Genomic DNA, 21,870 nt, shown 5'->3' with positions numbered 1-21,870 from the left:
TGAAAAAGTTAAAATAATCTGATTTTGAGACGGGCAAAGGACTTAAAATAGACATTTCTCCAAAGAAGATATACAGGTAGCCAACAGGTATATTGAAAGATGGCCAACATTGCAAATCATCAAGGAAATGCAAATCAAGACCACATCTGTTAGAATGGCCATTATAAAATTTAAGAAAAGAAAATAACAAGGGGCACCTGGGTGGCTCAGTGAGTTAAGCATCTGACTTCGGCTCAAGTCATGATCTCACAGTTCGTGAGTTCAAGCCCCGCGTCAGGCTCTGTGCTGACAGATCAGAGCCTGGAGCCTGCTTCAAATTCTGTGCCTCCCTCTCTCTGCCCCTCCCTCGCTGCACTCTGTCTCTCTGTCTCTCATAAATAGATAAAACATTTTTTAAAAACTTTAAAAAAAGAAAAGAAAGTAACGAGTGTTGGTGAGGATGTGGAGAAATTGGAACCCTCATGCACTGTTGGTGGGAATGTAAAATGGTACAACTGCTATGGAAAATAGCATGGAGTTTCCTCAAAAAATTAACACTAGAGCAGCTATATAATCCAGGAATCCACTTCTGGACATTTACCCAAAAGAACTGAAAGCAGGAAATTTGCATTCCCATGATCATGACGGCATCATTCACACTAGCTACGGACGGGACATAACCAAAATGTGGACTGACAAGTGAATGGATAAAGAAAATGTATATACATACAATGAAAAATTATGCAGCCTTTTAAAAAAGAGGAAAATCCTGTCATATGCTACAGCATGGAAGAACCCTGAGAACATTAAGCTAAGGGAACTAAGCCAGTCACAGAAGGACACATACTATATGATTTCGCTTAAAGGAGCTACCTGGAATAGTCAAATTTACAGAAATGGAAAGTAGAATGGTGGTTGCCAGGAGCCGGAGGGTTGGGGAAATGGGGAGCTCCTGTTCAAGGAATGCACAGTTCCATTCATGCACGATGAAAGAGATCTAGAGATATGCTATACAACCGTGTGCATATAGGTAAGGTGCACTATAAAATTTTAAAGGACAGATTTTATGCGATGTATTTTTGACCATAATTTTTTCAACTAGTTTTTTTTTTTTTAACTGAGTTGAATCCTCAGCAGCTTTTTTTTTTTTTTAAGTTTATTTATTTTTGAGACAGAGAGAGACAGAGCATGAATAGGGGAAGGGGCAGAGAGAGAGGGAGACACAGAATCGGAAGCAGGCTCCAGGCTCTGAGCCATCAGCCCAGAGCCCGACACGGGGCTCGAACTCACGGACCGCGAGATCGTGACCTGAGCTGAAGCCGGACGCTTAACTGACTGAGCCACCCAGGCGCCCCGTTTTTTTAACTAGTTTTAAACGTTGAAAGATGATTGACACGATGGTTCAAAAGCAATGGTACTCCCCTAGCAGCTTAACGGATATGGAATTAGAAGCCTAAGACACACGCAAGTAACCACATTACAGGGTCTAATTTACTTAAAACACTAAGAACAGTATAAATACACACATCTGTCATAGTGAATACATACATCCTAAGGGCTATTGGTTAACCAAGAATCTACACCTTGGGGTGAGCTGTTGCTTAGCATTTAAAAGATCTTAATCAGAGATACATGCTGCAGCTGCTGCAGGCCTTGAGCCACAACTACCTCAAGCAGCACTAGAAGGTTCGTTAATTGGCAGAGTGATCTTACAAAGAGATGGGGTGGTATTAGTGGTCTCCAAGACATGTAGTCTGGTTTAAGATGTGGTATAATCTCTCAGTCATCACATGAACAACAGTGTGAGCATCTGGCTAGGCTAGCAGCCTATACCCTTCCGAGTTCTAGAACTCCAGTTCTGTTCTGTCTAGGATCCTCTTTCTTTGGACAGTCAGACAAATCCTCTCACGAGAATACTGTCATCACAGTGCCTGAGGGACGGAGAGCTGGGACTTCCCAGGACTACAGCACAAGCTGGATGATTCTCTTTGTGTATATAGTGCAGAATTCAGTTATTTATTCAGTCAACCAATATTTATCAGACTCTACGATGCGCCATGCAATATTCCAGACACTTGGAATACAACCACAAACACAATAAGGATGTGACAAAGATTTAGGTCAGAGGCCTGCGTGATTGTAACGTACCTCCTCACGCCAGGGTTGTGTGGGAGGATACTCACAGCTTGCACCCACCACTGATCATTCGGGGTCACCAACACCTCCCTAAAGGTGCCCAATAGCCACAAATGGTCAAGTTAACTTAAGCTGGTTCACAAAAGCCACCACAAAGAAATGTTGACATGTGGAAATTACTCGTACTGAGATGGACAGGCCTCTATCTTCTCATAGATCTCCAAAGAGCTCTGGTCCTGGACAAACTGGGAGCTGTTTGTCTCTGTCAGCATGCTTCCTGGAGCACCGACTGCCAACTCTGAAAACTGTCCTTTCATTTGTCTGTTCCTTCTGTGGTTCTTCTCCACATAGACAGCCATGAAGAAGGAGGGGGGTGGGTAGTTATAACATCATCTTTTCCAAATGTCAGACTGATACAGGATGCTAATGGTTTGAGTTGGTCCAAACACAAACCTTGCCGCTCGATCCCAACGAGGCCCTTTGTCAGAAGTGAAGTATATGGTAATAATAGGATCAGAATCCTGACACTCTGCCCCAGGGCTCCCTTCAACACTAGCACTTTCCTCCCCGTGCTTCTATCCATTTTCTGTGACATCATTCTATTCTGTCCTCCTCTTCAGCTTTCCTTTATTCTGGTCCAAAACTTTCCTCCAGCACCTTTTTTTTGCAGCCTCTAGCACACTGCACTGCAAACCTTCAACACTCAACCACACCTACAGAGACTATCACTGTAACTCTTACCCTTTTATTTCCAAATATATTGGATGACACTGAGTACTGCTTCCTATTGAGTCATCTGGTAGACTATTTACATGCTCTAAAGCATAGATGAGGCAGCCATAGAGAAAAAAGGTCAGTTGCGGGATGGGAATAGAATGAAGAAGGGATGGGAAGATCCTGTACAAGGAAGTAGCTACTATGGTAATTAGACTTTGGCTCTAGACTTCTCAGTCCTTATAGAAGGAAAGATAAAGTGAGAGCCAGTGAGTTCAGCAATACCAGAAAAGATGAAAGTAGGGGGTTGGCAGGAAGGATAGGAGGAAAGGATAAACTTGTCTATTAAACCTTGGAAGGAGATATACCAATTTCCAGTCATTATTAAAGAAGAATCTATGGATGACACATTAGAATAGAGGGTCTACGGCCTAAAGGGCTCATAGGGCTCATCCGGTCTAACATCCCACACTTGCAAAGTAAAGCCCTAAGCAAAACCTCCCCACTCCCAAGATTTAACAAATAAACATATAGAACACCTAGTTAAATTCGAATATCAGGTAAACAACAAACATTATTTTTAGTATGAATAGGTCCCAAATATTGCATGGGATACCCTTATTCTAAAATATTATTTATCCTATATTTTATATATCTTCTATGGCAACCCCCTCTCCCTCCACAAAGGTTACTTGCTGAGTTAGTGACAGACGCAGAACTAGAATCTTGGCCTCTGTCTTTCCGGTGGATGAGAATGACTGAGTGCTCTAGGATTCCCTCACTACACCTGCAAGGTCACTGCTAATCCATTACCTCTGCTTATAGATCCTTACACCGTCCTAAGTAACTTGATTTATAAAAAAGAAAACTTCCACTAACGGGGCTATTTACCTTTTTAATTATGACATATCCAGCGTTGGTTTGGGGATCTGTGTCAATCCCCAGTCGCCCCTCACTGTCTCCCTGTTTAATACGATACAGGATTTTAGAACTCCCAGTAAATGGCTCATCAGTGTCTGTGGCCTGGATGGTCAAGATGGTGGACCCAACGGCTGTGTCTTCAGCAAGAGTCAGGTTTCCATACTAACGACAACAACAAAAAAAAAAAATAGGAGAAGAAAACGAGAATGTCCTCTGTCATCAAGCACAATTGCCAAAGGGCAAATTTGTCTCTTTGGTTTCACAATGAACACACGTCATAGTTTGTATCAATACTTACCGAGCATGTTTTCCTACTGATAAATTTGGTGCAGCTGATTTTGACTTCATTCATACTTGTAGACTGATATCCATTGCACCAAGAAACAGGTCTCAGAGCTACTGGTAGGACTCTAAAATAGATTCCCCTTCTCACATCCAATATGTTTACTAACTGAAATTATTATACTAGTGATCATATAAATAAATAGCTACTATGTGTTGAGTACCTAAATTGTGGCAGGCACTTTACATACATTATTTTCGTTCATCTGTAATCCACCAAGGAATAGAGGGTAAGAGCCTGAACTTTGGAGTCAAACAGCCTGGGGATGAATCCTAGGCTTGCCACTCAGGAGCCAGGTGACTGGAAGCAAGTCATCTAATTTCCTTACGTCTCAGGTGATCATCTGTCTAATGAAAATAATAGTAGGACCTACTTCCTGCTTGCTGTGGGGATTGAGAGAGATAAAGCATGTAAACCCCCTGAATGCCTGGCACATAAGTACTCCATAAAGATAAGCAATAAAACACTCCATTGAGTAGCTATATTATCATTTCCACTTGACAGAAAAACAAAAGATTGGAAGGGTAAACCCCACCCAAGAGCACACAGCTAGTGAGTCACAGAATTGGGACTCAAGCCCATGCTTGTCCAGTTCCAAAGCCTGTGTTCTTATTCGCTGGCCTAGACCATCTCCACTGAAAATCCCCCGATCATCTCTCTCGGCATCATGATCTTAAAGATGGTAATAGGCAGGGCCCAGGCGGAGGACTGGGGCAATGACTTCTGTCATTGCCCACTTACTCTCTCAAGAGCCCAGTTTGTATTTCCAACTCTCAAAGCAGGGTGTTCTTGTCCTCAGTGTGAAAGCACTGTCCAGATGGACCAGAAGGAAACCACAACACAAGGAAGGGCTCCTGGAGACTGAGAAGGAAGGGGTTCCTTACCCCATGCTTGTGTAGCCCCAGTGCCTGCTGTGTATATTCAGTTATATTCAGTCACACCTTTTGCCGCCCCAAACCCTCTCATACATCAATTCCCTTTCTTTGTCACAGACTTGTCCCTATTTTGATTTGTGATCATCATCACAGGGCTCTGGACCGTCCCATAACTGACTTCAAACATGACCTAACAATCTAGTCAAATGGGCTTCCCTCTGCTCTAGAATAAAGAGAGACATCCCTTTTAAGGGAAGCAGTGGTAAAACCACCCCAAGTTTAAAGCCCAAATCAAAATATGTGAAATATTTTTCTTGACGTTCTCTACTGATCCTTTTTCTCCTGCTTTTTCTGACCAATTTTCGTAATTCTTGCAAATGTCTTAAGCACATCCTTCTTGAGCTTAACCGAGAGGTTAGTTTTTCTTCTCCTTTCTCTTACTCAATTATTGCAAAAGGAGTGGGAAGTGCCAATATTCCAAACATCAAATTTTTGACTAAAAATGCTGGTCTGAGACCATTTATTGTCACACAATATATAATGACAAATTGCAATTAGCCATTCAACTCCATTCCATTTGACAAAGATTGCGGGTGCAGCTTTTAAGCAAGCCCTTGGAAGAAATGAGCCATTGGTAGAAGTTTATAAAATTCTGTTTATAAACGCTGTTATATACTATAACAGTGAATGCTATTGTTCCCTGAAGATTTCCACTGAAGATGGTGTCTGGGTTTGTTACCAGTTTGCCTAAAGCTACCTTTAAAGTCTGGAATTTTTCCTAACTACTTACAGTGTCTTTATCGCAGAAGTAAGGGTCAAGTAATATGAACAAAATAAAGAAAAAAACAGATGAAAACTACTCACATCTGATTTTTCAAAGATGGGGATCTGATCATTGATATCAATAACATTGATCTCCACGTGACAGAGGGTTTTGAAATCTGAAAGGCAAAGTCATACGACAATAATTTTTCGTTAGAAATCATGCGTTAAAATTAGAAATCTGCAAGAAAAACATTGGCAAGGCAAGTGACAGCCACAGCCAGAATTCTGCTACTGACATGCAGTTTTTGTGGAAACAGAATTCTCTGCTCCCCACCTGTACCCACAAGCAGGTCACCAAAAGGAGGCTGGAGAAAGCCCTGGAAGAAGTTCCTCTGGGCGCTCCAGGCACATGGAACACATGCCTCTTCCTCGGTAAGGCTTGTCCTGATTAAGGCAGTTTGGGTTTTTTCCTGTGAAGCAACCAACCTCTCTTTTCTAACTAGTGAAACTTTTGTAGCCTTCAAAGCCTAGTGCAAAACTATCTTTCTAGAAAGCCTTCCCTGAATAGCCCAGCTAGCTGTCTTTCCTTCCCTGAACACTTCCAGTACTTACCATCCTGCTTCTCTGTCCTCTATGGTGGGAAAGTCGGGTACCTGTTCCCTTTCCTCCAAATGAGGGAGGAAGTGTTACAGTTAGCCCTCTTCAAAAAGCCTGGCTATCCAGCCTGTAGGAGGTGAGAGGGGGTCAGAGGTAGCTGACCCTTTGGAACCCTTTGGGAAATAACACAGGCTTTGAGGGTGGGTTTGACTATTCAAATATCTGGTCAGAGAGAGCAGGTTCAACCTAGGTCCAAGAGGAACACAGAATACAGATGGGAATGGGGTGCCCAGGGAAATATCCAGAGTGAGGAACAAAATGACAGTTTCTTTTCTGGGGTCCCCATGGTTCTAAGCCATGATATATTATGTTGTATAATGGCTAAGACTCAGGGCTCTGGAGTCCCACTGTTAAAATCTGACTCTGTCACTTACCAGATGTGTAAGAGCTTGGTGTGTGTCACTCAAGGACTCTGTGCCTCAGTTAGTTTTTCTATAAAATGTTGATAACTGGGCACCTGGGTGGCTCAGTCGGTTGAGCATCCAACTTTTGATTTTGGCTCAAGTCATGATCCCAGGGTTATGGGATCGAGCCACGTGTCAGGCTCTGCACTGAGCGTGGAGGCTGCTTGGGATTCTGTCTCTTCCTCTGCCCCTCTCCCCCACTTGCACTAGAGTGCACTCTCTCTCTTAAATATAAATGAATGAATGAATGAATGAATGAATGAATGAATGAATGAAATGTCAATAACAACAGAACTGAGGTTCTTATCCCAACACAAATCTTCAGCACTGTATCAGTGCTTTACCAGCATTACTCATTTCCTCTTCAGGCTAATTTCATGACGTACTATCATCATTCTCATTTAGTTCACGCATGAGGACACCACAGGATAGAAAAGCTGGATAAGCTAACCGAGGTCACACACCAACTAGTGGCTGAGCCAGGAGTCAAATCCATGTGCTCCCTTTGCTCTCTCTGTCTGCTGTCCACCCTTCACCCTGCTCTGTGCCCTGGGAGGCTGACCTCAGAAACTAACTACATGGCGGACACCCTGGGTGCTGCCAATGGCAGCAGTGACAGGAGACGGGAGGAGGGGTGGGAGGACAGAAGTCGGGGGCAGTTCCCCTTTGCCAGCAGCCTCTCCTATAGGTACAAGTACAGGTCTTGCTCCTTCTGGGAATGTTCCCTTCCCTTGCCCCTTCCCACCCCGCCTCCGCCTCCGTGGAAGGCAGGCCGTCTATTATGCTTCACACCTCCCATTGCTTTCCCTTAACCTTGCCTTCAACCTTTGCAAATAACCCCTTCTTTAAACTCTTCTTGGTTATTCCTTTTGAGGAACTGTTTGCTGCTAGGATCCTGACAAACATACTCAGCCATGAATGGTGTTCAAAGCACCGGACATGAGGCCAGGCTTGTGATCTAATAACATTCGAATTATAATAATGGATGCTGATTAAAGCTGGGGTCAGTCCCTGGAATATTTGCAGACAACAAGAATAGCTAACATTGTGGTGGGGGGCGGGGCTGGTGCAGGGAGGATGGAGGAGGGGTGGTCTCAGGACCTGAACTTGCTGGCTCCTCGCTCTGCACAAACCTCAAGTTGGGCCAACAGTGAGCCAGGATTTTATGTAAAACTATGTTAATTAAGCCTAGTCTCTAGGCTAGAGTAGTGTACAATTGAATGTTTCATTCCAACAATACACATACACACGTATATATTTATGAATAAATATATTTCATGATCTGGTCCACATTTTCTATATAGATGTACTCACGAACATAGAGAATTTGTAATCTGATTTCCACCTTATGCCCTTGCAGCCTCAAATTTCTTCAGGTCTCAATGCATTTGCAGATGGAATTTCTTCTCCTCTATAAGCCCTGCACTATTTTATAACTTGTCATATTCATCCTTCAAAACTCAGTTCAATGAAACCCCTTCCAGAAAGCCTTACCTGCCCTCTCCCTCCACTGAGTCACTCATTTCCTTCATGGGCTACCTTGTACATGTTTCTTGTAATTTATTTATTCACATGTCCATCTCCTTTATCATGAAATGCTCCTTGAGGACAGACACTGGGTCTTATTCATCTATGTATCTTCAGTACCTTGAATGGTATCTTATGCAAGGTAAGCGCTCAATAACTATTTGCCAAAAGAACGGATGGCTAAAGGCATGAAACTGTTAATTCATCATAGGAAGGGATGATTTATTATACTCACTTCTGTTGTACCTCTTAACATAATGCTAGGCATATATCAGGCCCTCAATATTTGCCAAATTACTAACTTCCAAAAAGTCTGTAGTAGAGGCCTATTAAGCCCTAATTCTCTTCAGTATATCAATATCCATATAAAGGGGGAAAGGTGAAGAGTGGTGTCAAATGATGCTCTCTTCTTCTCTGTACCTATATAATCTATGACTCCTAGCTCAACAGTTACTGAACTATTGGTCGTGTGACATTCGGTGCTAGTTAACTCAAAGAAAGATTCTTAACCTAGGAGTGTGTGTGCCCCTCAAATAAATCTGGCTATGAATACATGTGTTTTTGTATGTCTATGCACACTTGTCTGAAAATGTGTGCGTTTCTTAGAGAATGCACCGTTTTCATCAGAGTTTCAAAGGGTCCTGGGACCGACAAAGATTAAGAACCACTTGCTTTGAAATTGTACGGGAATAAGGAACAATGTCTCCTGGTGATGTTACATGGCCAACTGGAAGCTGAGAGAAAACAGAACTCCCCCAAGTGTATTGCTCCCCCACTTTCATACAATAGAGTCCTTGGAGTCTGAAAGGGAGAATAGAAAAATACAATTAACAGGCTGGTTCGTGATCACAGCAGCCATGAGAACGTGCCTTGCTGACTTCCAACAACAGGGAACTTAATTGACAATGGCCCCGCTGCTGTGCTTTGAAATCCATCAGCACGTTTGCACTGAGGCCTCACTTCCCATGGGCTGCCCCAGCCAGTGACCGAGCAAGGCAGGCATGCCAAGGCAGGCATGTTCAAGGAGATCATAGACTCTTTTGATGGCTAACCTTGGACTCCTCAATTACCTTGGCCAACTTTTCATTTTTTCCTTTTTTTTTTTTTTTTCCTCTTAATGCTCTATGGTACTCCCACCAGCCTTCTTTCCTCCTCTCCTCCATTCAAGGTTAGGTTTGTATTGTGGTCTAATGGTTCTGATGCCTGAACTGTAACTCTGGCCTTTACCATGTTGGGCCAACTCCCTCTATGTTCCACGTGTGTTTTATAAAGGAAGGAAGAACTCTCAAATGGCATTCTGTAATACACCCAGGCATTAGAGCAGCTTAACAAATCGCAACTGGAAGGAAAACAGTATTTCACTTTTGACAGTGAACATGATACTAACCTTTGTCAGACACCTCTATTGTCAAATTGTACTGCGGAGTGTCTTGCTTCTTCAAGGACTGCCCAGCCAACTGGACCACTCCCGAGTAGGTTTGGACCAGGAAGAGTCCTTCCTTGGGAAGTTTGGGAATTTGATCCACAATTTTGTATACTAAAACACTGTTGGCAGTATTTTCTTCATCCATGTCATGGCCAATAAAAGTCCCAATATTGCTACCTGTGGAGAAGGAATAAAGGGAATCCATCCATTACAGGCTCTATTTAATCTATTTAATCTATTTAATCTGTTAAAAATGGTTTCAGTGGATAAGCAGTTTCCTAGAAAGTGCTGTAAATAACTTTGAGTAGCAGACTAAAGTTCTTAGATTTATTTGGTTCTTCTCACTCTTTCCATAGTGTAGTACATCGAGCAGTGTATTAGTCTGACAGGGCCAGCATAACAAAGTACCACAGGTTGCTATCGATTTAGCAACAGAACTTTATTTTCTCACAGTTTCTGAAGGCTAAAGATCTGAGATCAAGATGTTAGCAGGGTTGGTTGGTTCTAAGACTTCTCTCCTTGGTTTCCAGATGGCTGTCTTCCCATGTCTTCACATGGCCAGTCCTCTGTACATGTTTGAGTCCAGATTTTCTCTTCTTAGAATGACACCATTCATATTAGATTAAGACCCACACTAATGGAAGCATTTCAACTTAACTACCTCTTTAACGAACCTAGTTCTAAATAATATTTCTCCTTTGACATACTGAGGATTTCACCATATGCATTTTAGGGGGGGGACACAATTCAGCCCATAACAAATAGTGTCCTACAAAAATTCATGTCCACCTGAAACCTCAAATGTGACCTTATTTGGAAATAGAGTTTTTGCAGATGTAATTAGTTAAGGATCTTGAGATGAAATCATCCTGAATTTAGAGTAGGCTAAATCCAGTGATTGCTGTTCTTATTAGAAGAAGAGAAGACACAAGACACACACACAGGAGGTGGCCACGTGAAGGAGGAGGCAAAGACTAGAGTGATGCCTTAAGCAGTCAAGGAATGCCAGGAACCAACAGAAGCTAGAAGAGGCAAGAAAGAATCTTCTCATGGCTGGCACCTTGATTTTAGACTTCTAGCCTCCAGAACTGTGAGAGAATACATTTCTGTTGTTTGAAGGCACCAACTTTGTGGTCATTTGTTATGGCCCCCCTTGGACACTAATAGACAAGACAAATGGTGTAACGAAACAAGGCTGAGCCAACTGTGGCTTGCTTCTAAGCAACTTTATGCATTGGTTGCAGAGACTGACCCCACCCCAAAGATAACACAGGGCAAAGAACAGGCACACATCCCCCACCTTGGTGCAGTTTATAGCCCCATGTATTTTATGCTGGTGAGTGTTTTGGTCCAGGGAGTTCCAGAAGTCAGAGGCTATGACTCACTGCTCCCTCTAGTTCTGAGTGAGTTCTAATAGGTTCTGGATCATCTTGCTCTGTGAAACGAGAACTGTGGGTTTCTCAACATGCAGTAAAAGTTCCACCTTGGGGCTAAAATTTGAATACATCCCAGTTGTGGAGTTAAGTTTCACCCCTTCCCCAATCAATTTGCATCAACTGACTTACATGGAAATTTAGAGATTTTTTTTTTTTTTGACAGGAGAGGTAGAGAAGTATGCATGTTTTGTCTATAATGGAACCAGACACATGTAGATGTGTCTCATGGGCTGGGGAGGGGGCATTATGATCTACAGGGCATAGGCAAATATTTATCTAATATGGTTCTGAGTCCATTATAACCAAGTCACCTTTGTGGCATACATCTGCCCTTAAAAATATGTGTGTTGGAATGAAAGAGTATCTTACTAAATTCTGTGATCCTTTGTGGTCTGAGCAGCCCTTGGACCTTTCCTCTCAGCAAGTAAGTGTAACACAGAGGACACTGTTCTTCTCCCACCCCACAGGAAAATTCCAGCTGTCAGAGTCACCATGAGGACTATCAACATCAATGGCTGGGGAAATTCCAGTAGAGGATGCTACTTAGTGGGAGCAGAGAATGTTTTGGGTGGGCCAGAAGGAAACGGAGGGCCGTGTCTCTGAGTGACAAAGGCCAGGAGCAGGTGGCAGCCTGAATTGATTCAGAGGTATATACAGCATCTCTTGGGACACTCAGAAATAGTTTAGGCAGGTGGGGCAGGGAGGTGGGCCTTTTACGAGAAACAAAATTTCCTGTATGAGCACATAGAACTTGGTAACGAGTGGGATTTCAGAATTAATATTGGCATTGCTAAAACTTGGGGACATAAGTCCTACGAGATTTTGGCTAATAAAAGACACTAAAGATACTAAATCTTTGTTTAGGCTAATTATAGAGAACAGACTCAATCTGTGCTGATTTATAAGAATTCCTGGCCCATTACATCCACCATTTGACACCTTGTGAAATATAGCTACAAAATAAATTCTCACCTTTAGAGAAGCAAATATCCCCTGGGCCCCTGAACAGTTTATTCTACCAACAATGAGTTCTTCACCAGTCTCAGAAAGCTAGTACTATCCTCTTCCCAAAGGTAGGCAGCTTTTAAAATTGTTCCCAATGACCTCTCCCATATTAATGCCCTGGTATAACCCCCACCTCTTGAATGTGGGTTGGGCCTAGTGACTCACTTCTAATGAATGGAATATGGTAAAATGATGGATGGCACCTCAGGGATTAGATTATAAAAATACTGACTTTCATCTTGGTCACCATTTTTCAAGCTCTCACTGCCCCCCACACCCAAGCTTCCCCTCTGAATCAAAGGTACCCAACTGAGCTACACTCTGATTCCTGACTCACAGAAGCTTTGATATAATAAATATTTGTTTGAAACTGTGAAGTTTGGGGGATATTTGTTATGTAGCAATAGACAACTAATACACTAAATGTTAGGCCCTAAACAAAAAAAGTTGAGTGATCATCTGGAAAGTTCTTCAAAGACCCTCTACCTTCATTTAGCATCACAGACCAGAAATTTGGGAGGTTTTCAAAAAGGGTGATGCCACAAGTATTTCTTGGCTATTGTAATACATTTCATTCTTACACAACTGTCACTGTTGGAAGATTCTTCCTTATAATTAACTAAAATCCTTCAAGCTGTCATTTAACCCTTCCTACTGCAGCAAGAATTAGAATAAATGAAAAAAAGAGGACCTGAGCAGAACACGCAGACAATAGGTAACATATATAGGACTCCTGACAGCAAGAAAAGAAAAAAACAAAACAAAACTATGAGCATTGAGCAAATAAGCCACAGGAGCAGTACTCATCAAGCTGCCAGAACGGCACCCACTGTGCCAAAAATGTGTAGCAAGAAGAGTAGAGAGATCAAAAGAAAATGGTAAGAAGGTCCACAAGGTATAGGAGGGTCTGCTTACAAGGACAGCAAGGTCCTAGGAGTGGCAGTCTAATCTTGCACAAAACAACAGACAAAAACATTTCAAGAAATGCCAGCCTGTGGCACAAAAACAGACACTCAGATCAATGGAACAGAATAGAGAACCCAGAAATGGACCCACAAACGTATGGCCAACTAATCTTTGACAAAGCAGGAAAGAATATCCAATGGGATAAAGATGGTCTCTTCAGCAAATGGTGCTGGGAAAACTGGAGAGCGACATGCAGAAAAATGAACCTGGACCACTATCTTACACCATACACAAAAATAAACTCAAAATGGATGAAAGACCTAAACGTAAGACAAGAAGTCATCCAAATCCTCAAGAAGAAAGCAAGCAAAGACGTCTTTGACCTCGGCTGCAGCAACTTCTTACTCAACATTTCTCCAGAGGCAGGGGAACAAAAGCAAAAATGAACTATTGGGACTTCATCAAAATAAAAACCTTCTGCACAGCAAAGGAAACAATCAGCAAAATCAAAAGGCAACTGATGGAATGGGAGAAGATATTTGCAAACGACATATCGGATAAAGGGTTAGTATCCAAAATCTATACAGAACTTATCAAACTCAACACCCAAAAAACAAATAATCTAGTGAAGAAACAGGCAAAAGACATGAATAGACACTTCTCCAAAGAAGACATCCAGATGGCAACCAACACATGAAAAACTGCTCAACATCATTCATCATCAGGGAAATACAAATCAAAACCACCATGAGATACAACCTTACACCTGTCAGAATGGCTAACATTAACAACTCAGGCAACAACAATTTTATTTCAATAAATAAAATTTAAAGAAAGTATCTTTTAGGGAAATACAATTCAAAACCACAATGAGATACCACCTTACATCTGTCAGAATGGCTAACATTAACAACTCAGGCAACAACAGATTTTGGCAAAGATGCGAGAAAGAGGATCTCTTTTGCACTGCTGGTGGGAATGCAAACTGGTGCAGTCACTCTGGAAAACAGTGGAGGTTCCTCAAAAAATTAAACATAGAACTACCCTATGACCCAGCAATTGCACTACTAGGTATTTATCCAAGGGATACAGGTGTGCTGTTTCGAAGGGACACAGGCACCCCAATGTTTATGGCAGCACTATCAACAATAGCCAAAGTATGGAAAGAGCCCAAATGTCCATTGATGGATGAGTGGATAAAGAAGATGTGGTATAGATATACAATGGAGTATTACTCAGCAATCAAAAAGAATGAAATATTGCCATTTGCAACTATGTGGATGAAACTAGAGGGTATTATGCTAAGTGAAATTAGTCAGTCAGAGAAAGATAAATATCATATGACTTCACTCCTATGAGGACTTTAAGACACAGAACAGATGAACATAAGGGAAGGGGAGCAAAAATAATATAAAAACAGGGAGGGGGACAAAAACATAAGAGACTTTTAAATATGGAGAACAAACTGAGGGTTACTGGATGGGTTGGGGGAGGGGGGATGGGCTAAATGGGTAAGGGGCATTAAGGAATCTACTCCTGAAATCATTGTTGCACTAGATGCTAACTAATTTGGATGTAAATTAAAAAAATAAAATTAAAAAGAAAGGAAGAAAGAAAAAGAAAGAAAGAAAGAAAGAAAGAAAGGAAGGAAGGAAGGAAGGAAGGAAGGAAGGAAGAAATGCCAGCCTGTTCAACCAATGGGCTCATTACCATGGGGTAATAGACAAGCATTGTGCCAAATCCAGGGAAGTCCTAAAACTCCTAGAAATCAGGGGTACCGGGGTGGCTCAGTCAGTTAAGCATCCAACTCTTGGTTTCAGCTCAGGTCATGATCTTGTGGTTTGTGAATTTGAGCTCCGCATTGGGTTCCATGCTGACAGCACAGAGCCTGCTTGGGATTCTCTCCCCCTCTTTCTCTGCCCCTCCCATGCATGTGCTCTTTCTCTTCCTCTCTAAAAATAAATAAAGCTAAAAAAACCTCCCAGACATCATAATGTTCTCCTAGCAGTTGTCCTCTGTACAAAACCAAAGCCATCATTCAACACAGTGAAAAGAAACAAAGCAAATTGAGAACGAAAGGACAAAAATAGGTAGGACTTGAGCTTCATCTACCATCTTCCTGAACAATTATTTGATTCCTAGAGAGGGAGAATCAAGGGTCAAAAGCCAACTTGCATTCGTAGTGCTTACTTATTGTAAGGTATCTGACATTGGATGTAAATGATCATTTAAATCATTTAGCAAGTTTGACGAGATTTTATCGGATTGTTAGAAGGGCAAATAAGAATTGATGGGACAACCTTGTACATGAGATAACCTTATATATGTATACAGGATCCTGGCATCCATAAATGGTTATGATAATCAGGGTAGTTGGTAGTAGTAAATGGGTAGTAGTAGTAGCAATATAGTGGTGGTCGTAGTCATAAAAGCTCCAGTTTCAGAGCACCACCCACATACGTTTGAGCCAAAATACTGTACCTATGGGAGTCCAAAGTGTATTCAATCTCTGCGCTGTGCTAGACACGGACAACCGATCCCCGACCAGGCTTACCTGCCCACCCACCACCTGGTAGAGAGGAGAAAGGGCTTACAGAGGTAGTATATGGTGGAGAGTTACACAGTTTCGAACAGCTCTCTTTTCTTACCTATGTCTTCATTCTCCTGGACCTCAAATACGGTCACCGCAGATGGACATGTAGGTGGATTATCATTAATGTCTTTCACTTTTACACGAATTTGCAGTGGGAGGGCAAGCGGTTTTCCAATCTCATCCTTTGCCACGGCATAAAAAACATACTACAACAGGAAGATCAGTGTTAAGACAGGACTCCTCCATCATCCCCTTTAAAAGGCAGAGGAAACAGCTTGGATTTACCCCTTTATTTTCAATTTACTTAGAGCTGGAAGACGAGAAAAAATGAAATGAGTTGGATCTGTGGGCGTGCCTTCATGTCTTTGAGAGAAATAATATACTGGGGTCCAGAACACGGTTTGGGGCTCTGGTTGTCGTTGTTGTTTTTATGTAGAATCGATTCTGCATTTAGTTGTCTGTAGGCACTGCACTCTGTCTTGCTATCTGTGAAACTCCTCCCAGACTTACTCACCGAATCCTTTTCTTCACGGTCCAAGGGCTGAGTCACATAAATACCTCCTTCCTGGTCAATTGAAAACGGTAAAGTTGACGGCTTCTCCTTTTCAACTAAGGAGTATTGTGCACCTGGCTCATTCCACTGCACCTACAGGGCCCAGGGTGAATTGAGAGAAAAGATAGATCAGGACCAAGAGAACCAGAAAGGAATAAACAATTTTCCGGTTTTCAATTTGAAATTTCTGACGATCTTGTTTTTATGTCTGTGTTTTCCTAGAACTACTTCATACTCAACCAAAATTAAGCCTTTTGTTTTCTTGTTTTACCAAGTTACATTGCTCAAAAAAAGCACACAGGGGTGTTTTTCTTCTCTAAAGCAGGTCTTTGTGAATCTTTAAAGAATTTGTGGGTTGCTCCTTTGGAGGTCTGACCATGGAGACTTCATATCCATGAAACATTAGTTCAAGAAACAAAAAGTACTTTGCAGCTGGTACTATCTGAGAACAAATCCATGACATAGGACAAGTTTCTGAAACTCAACAATGGCAATGATAAAAGCAGTAGGAGACACTCTAAACTCTTCTCCATGCCATTATTTAAGTAAGACAAATAGTACATAAAAAAAGCACATTCATCCCCTAAATATTTAGTCTTAGAGACTCCAAAGACAAGAATAACTGCCAACTTCTAGTGTTGTTCGTAAACAACTTGGCAAAAAATAAACTGAATGGTAAGATCAGTCAACTTGCTAGAGACACAGCCTGGCCTCTCTGACATTCTAATACTTATAATAACACCTACAGAGGATCTGCCACATGCCAGACACAATTCTAAACGCTCTTATGTACGATTTCATTAAATTTTCAAAGAGCCCCATGAGGTGGAGAGGTAGAGATTATTATACCCATTTTATAAGTGAGGAAACCAGGGCACAATGTCTATGGCTATGAGAAATTTCTCTATGGCTATGAGAAATTTCCAGACTGAACTATTCTCTCAGACCAGCTTGGGAAGGGTATCAAGGAACCACCCTTGCCCCTTGTTAGCTGTTTAAACACCACCCTCCTGTCAAGCCAAAGACCATGTTCTTGGTTCTAAGAGAGCTCCCCTTGTGTCCTAAAAATTCAGTCTGACTTCTTTTCTCTTGAGCTGTTCCCTCTACTCTTCTTCCTGGGTCTCAAGACACCCAAAGCACTTTCCCCAGGCCTGGGTATTAGGTGCAGCACCTCGAATTTCTTTACATTGACAGCCCTGAGAACAAACAAACACGTGTGCTCTTTTTAGCATTTCTAAGTCCTTGTGGGGATAACCTACATAATAAATAAGACTTTAGTAAAGGCCCCAAGTCTGAAATTTGCATGGCTGTGAGTCCTGACACATTTTCTTAGCTGATAAAGCAGAATATCTCTTGCTTTCATTCTTTTTTTTCACCCCGAAGGTGAAGTTCATTAATTCAATATTTCAATAAATAAAAATCCTTTTAAGATTGACAATAGGTATGATGGGATGGGCCATTCCAGGACCCCTAACAACATCATTCAGAAAAATATCTTAGGGGAACTACAGACTGAGACTCATAATATTAAAACCTTTTATCCATGTTCACAAATACTGTTGCTGAGTTACTCTTCACAACAACAAGAGAGGTATTATTATCCCCATTTTATTGAAGAGGAGCTGGGGCTCAGAGGAGTTAAATGGCTTATTCACGATCAGTCATTAAAATAATGGAGGAGGCATGTGGTTTTGGTTATCTGCTTCAAAATCTAGTGCTCTGTCACTAACCCACAGTTTTCACGTCAAGGAACCCCCTGATCTTACAGAAAATATCAGATCTGGGTGGACCTGAAGGTAGATTTCCAGAATCTAAGGTAGGAGGGGACCCAGGGTAAGAGCACCAACCACAGAGGTGGGAAGAGGGGGGACATTTGAATGAAGAGTAGAGGCACATATAGGAGATGGAGTCGCAGGAGGGTGGTCTCCAAGAGTACAGGTTGCCTACTTGACTCCTACTCTTAGCCAGTCCTGTGTCTGTCCCTCAGTCTCTGATGGGATGAGTCTATTTGATAGAGATTTTCTCACAAGAATAAGAAGCAGTCTTTCACAAATATTTGCAACTGCTATTCAAATCATGTATATTAGTAGTATCTACTTGGAAGGGAAGGTGAGTACAATTCTTTTTTAAAGCTTGTGTATGTGTGTGTATGTGTGTGTATCTGAATCCAAGTTGGTAAAGTCCAGGGTTTACCCATGATAATAAACTAATAAACTCCAGAGACTCAGGGCCAGAGACTTTGTCTATTTAGTTTGTTTTATAATTATGCTATGTAAAAATGTACCCAATAAATATATCAGTGAAGACCATGACAGAGGGCCTCTACAAAGTGAGGCCATTTATCTCATTGTCTTGAGGGGTGCCTGGGTGGCTCAGTTGGTTGAGCATCCGACTTAGGCTCAAGTCATGACCTTGCAGTTTGTGGGTTCAAGCCCTGTGTCAGGCTCTGCGCTGACAGCTCAGAGCCTGGAGCCTGCTTCAGATTCTGTGTCCATGTCTGTGTCTGTGTCCCTTGCTTGCACTCTCTCTCTCTCCCTCTCTCCCTCTCCCTCTCAAAAATAAATAAATAAACTAAAAAAAAAGTTATCTCGTAGTCTGGAGACATTCCTTGGGCACTACCTGAGTGATTTTGATGGGGTGAGGATCAGTTGAGTTTTCTACAATCTCCACAGGCTCTGGTGCTTTCCAAATATTCTCCTTCACCATAATGTTCACAGATGTGCTGTCACTGAAGGAATGATCATTCTGGCCTCCCATGTCCTTCACTGAGACCACCAATCTGTAGGAAGGATTCTTAATGGGATCCAATTCCCGAGATCCTATGAGAAGTAGGAGAGAAGAGAAAAGGAAGTGTCTCCAAGGGTAACACAGATCTAGGTCCCTCTTCCTGACTCAGTCTTTTGAGGGCATCATTTGACTTACCTTCTAGGGTAAGGGAAATTGCCCCTGTTTTGTTGTTGATCTGAAAGTACATGACATCATTGATCTTGGGAAGCTGGATGATAATTTCATAAATAAGCTGACCATTGGGAGTAGTTGGGTCATCCAGGTCTGTAGCATTGACATACATGAAGGGTTTTCCTGTTTAACAAAACATATCCAGAGAGGAAAAATATGTTAATTGAAATCCAAACCAATCATAGCCACTTTTATCTTCTAAGAGGCAGAGATAGGATGGGGGAAGGTACCATAATTTATACCAGTGGGGAAATAAATCTTTACTCTGCTTCCTTCCCCTAGGATGGGGTTTCTTGAAGTATGGTCCAGGGACTTGCAGGGGTCTTTGAGATTATTTTAGGTTTGATGGAGTCATGCATATGTAAAATATCCAGTCAAGCACAAGATAATTTGATGGGTTTTAGCATAAAGGAGTATCAAAAAAAAGGCTTTGGTATAGTTTCAGATTTCACATTTTCACCAGCCTTTAAGAAACCACCACTTGTTGAGTTCTGGTGTAGTATCAAAGAATATCCACAGTTATCTGAGGATGCTATTACAATACTCCTCCCTTCTCCAACTGCGTATCTGTGTGGGGCCAGTTTTTCTTCATATGCTTCAACTAAAACAGCCTATAGCAACAGAATGGGTGCAGAAAAGGACACAAGAATCCAACTGCTTTCAGTTAATTAATCCAGTTATTAAAAAGATGTGCAAAGATTAAAACAAAGCTATTCTTAATAATTCCTTTTGCCCTTAAAAATAGTTATTTTCATTAAAATATGTTTATTATTACTTACAATGAATTAATTTTTTAAATTTCTAATATGGTAAATATTGATAATCAGTGATGTACTAGAGCCAGCTCGATGAATTTCCAGAAACTTTGTGAACCAATTATTAACACCACTGGTAGCTTAAAATAAGCCATGTTGGGAGTATTTATACCACAGAAATTGGAAAATGTTACAAATCAGGGCTTCTCCCCTCAGAAAGATAGCTATTAAACATTTACCAGCACATCGCTGGATATAATCCACATATTCAAAAGATTTTTGGAGTTGTTAATAATTTTTAAAAGAACACAGGAGCCCTGAGACCAAAAATTTTGGGAACCACTGATCTAGAAGACCCTATTGGTGAAGAGAGAAAGGGTAAGACTTAGAAGATTCTTGGGGTGCCTGGGTGGCTCATTTGGTTAAGTGTCCGACTTTGGCTCAGGTCATGATCTCACAGTTTGTGGGTTCAAGCCCCGCGTCGGGCTCTGTGCTGACAGCTCAGAGCCTGGAGCCTGCTTCCCATTCTGTGTCTCCCTCTCTCTCTGCCCCTCCCCTGCTCATGCTCTGTCTCTCTCTGTCTCAAAAAGAAATAAAACATTAAAAAAATTTTTTTTTAATTAAAAAAAAAAAGAAGATTCTTATTTAGCAAAATTCATAAGTGAGTCTTTGGTTGTGGTCTCAAGAACAGAAAGTGAAATTGCCGCACATGATAAAGTGGAAGAAATGTTCTTCCTGAGTTACTAGAAGTGGCACTGAAGAAAGAGATACAAGATTAAGTAACATAGAGGGAAACTTGACATTGAGTTGGTGGAAATGGCCAAGAGTCTTTATGAAAACTCAGAAGTCTAATATTCACATTTGTTTTCTTCATATTCATATTATGATATAATGCTCCTTCATCTCCCCAAATCTTAAATAATGCCTTGATGAGGGGCTTTAACGTAAATGAAGGGTAGAAGCATAGTGAAGGGATGGACTGTAAGCAGGAGTTGCAAGTAAGAGAAGAAAAAGAACTGGGAGCCAACAGTGACCATAAGCGTGTAGATTTCTGGGAGAATGTAAGAGACTGAGCTCACTTCCCTAGAGTATTCTTGAGTGTCTTAGAGCTCTAAGATATTCTTTTTTTATATAGTTTATTTATTTATTTATTTAGAGAGACAGAGAGCAAGTGGGGGAGGGGTAGACAGAAAGGGGCAGAGAGAGAGTCCCAAGCAGGCTCCTGCACTGCCAGTGCAGAACCCAACATGGGGCTTGAACCCACGAACCATGAACTCATGACCCGAGCCAAAACCAGGAGTCAGATGCTCAACCAACTGAGTCACCCAGGTGCTCCCAGCTCTAAGGTGTTCTAAAGCTCATTCTAGAATCATAGTTCTCAACTGGATAGATTTTGTCCCCCAGGTGACATTTGGCAATGTCTGAAGGCATCTTTATTGTCACAGCTTGGGGAGAGGGGTTGGTAACAGCATCTGGTGAGTAGATGGCAGGGATGCTGCTAAACATCCTAACATGCACAGAACAGCCCCTGACAAAAAGAGAATTATCAGGTCCAAGATGTCAGTAGTGCCAAAGCTGAGAAACCATGTCTTAGAGCAATGGAGATAATAAACTAACTCCTAGATGACTGTTGTGAAATTTAAATATGACAGGAAGTGCTTAATGAGTGATAGCCGCAGCTGTTAGCCATACAAATCTGCTCCTTCTGCCTGGTATTCTTCTACCTTTCCATAAATATCTCCAGACTCCTGCCTTTTACCTGGACGAGAATTCTGTCTTACTGAGCCTTCATAGTTTGGCTGGAGAAACGTGGGTCGATTGTCATTGATGTCCTTCACTTCTATGGTGATGGGAACTGGGCCCTCCACTGTGGCTCCATAAGCATCCAGGGTGGAGACCTGATGTAGAGAGGAAAAG

The 21,870-nt window shown here is 41.7% G+C and overlaps 1 protein-coding gene across 3 annotated transcripts in view; it reads right to left on the bottom strand.

Moving 5' to 3' along the window:
- Window positions 1–21,870, bottom strand: part of CDH17 (cadherin 17) — a 73,528-nt gene that overhangs the window by 19,865 nt on the left and 31,793 nt on the right. For all 3 annotated transcript variants that reach the window (XM_045454216.1, XM_045454214.1, XM_045454215.1), the window contains exons 5-12: window positions 21,713–21,851; window positions 19,163–19,321; window positions 18,860–19,059; window positions 16,202–16,333; window positions 15,743–15,893; window positions 9,709–9,924; window positions 5,833–5,909; window positions 3,721–3,912 (exon numbers count right to left, since the gene is read on the bottom strand). In XM_045454216.1, the coding sequence (XP_045310172.1) occupies window positions 3,721–3,912; window positions 5,833–5,909; window positions 9,709–9,924; window positions 15,743–15,893; window positions 16,202–16,333; window positions 18,860–19,059; window positions 19,163–19,321; window positions 21,713–21,851 (1,266 nt within the window). The remainder of the gene's footprint in view (window positions 1–3,720; window positions 3,913–5,832; window positions 5,910–9,708; window positions 9,925–15,742; window positions 15,894–16,201; window positions 16,334–18,859; window positions 19,060–19,162; window positions 19,322–21,712; window positions 21,852–21,870) is intronic.

This window comes from Leopardus geoffroyi, chromosome C3, assembly GCF_018350155.1.
Source record: "Leopardus geoffroyi isolate Oge1 chromosome C3, O.geoffroyi_Oge1_pat1.0, whole genome shotgun sequence".
In the NCBI taxonomy this organism is placed as follows: domain Eukaryota; kingdom Metazoa; phylum Chordata; class Mammalia; order Carnivora; family Felidae; genus Leopardus; species Leopardus geoffroyi.
This window is presented reverse-complemented; position numbering and strand designations above follow the sequence as displayed.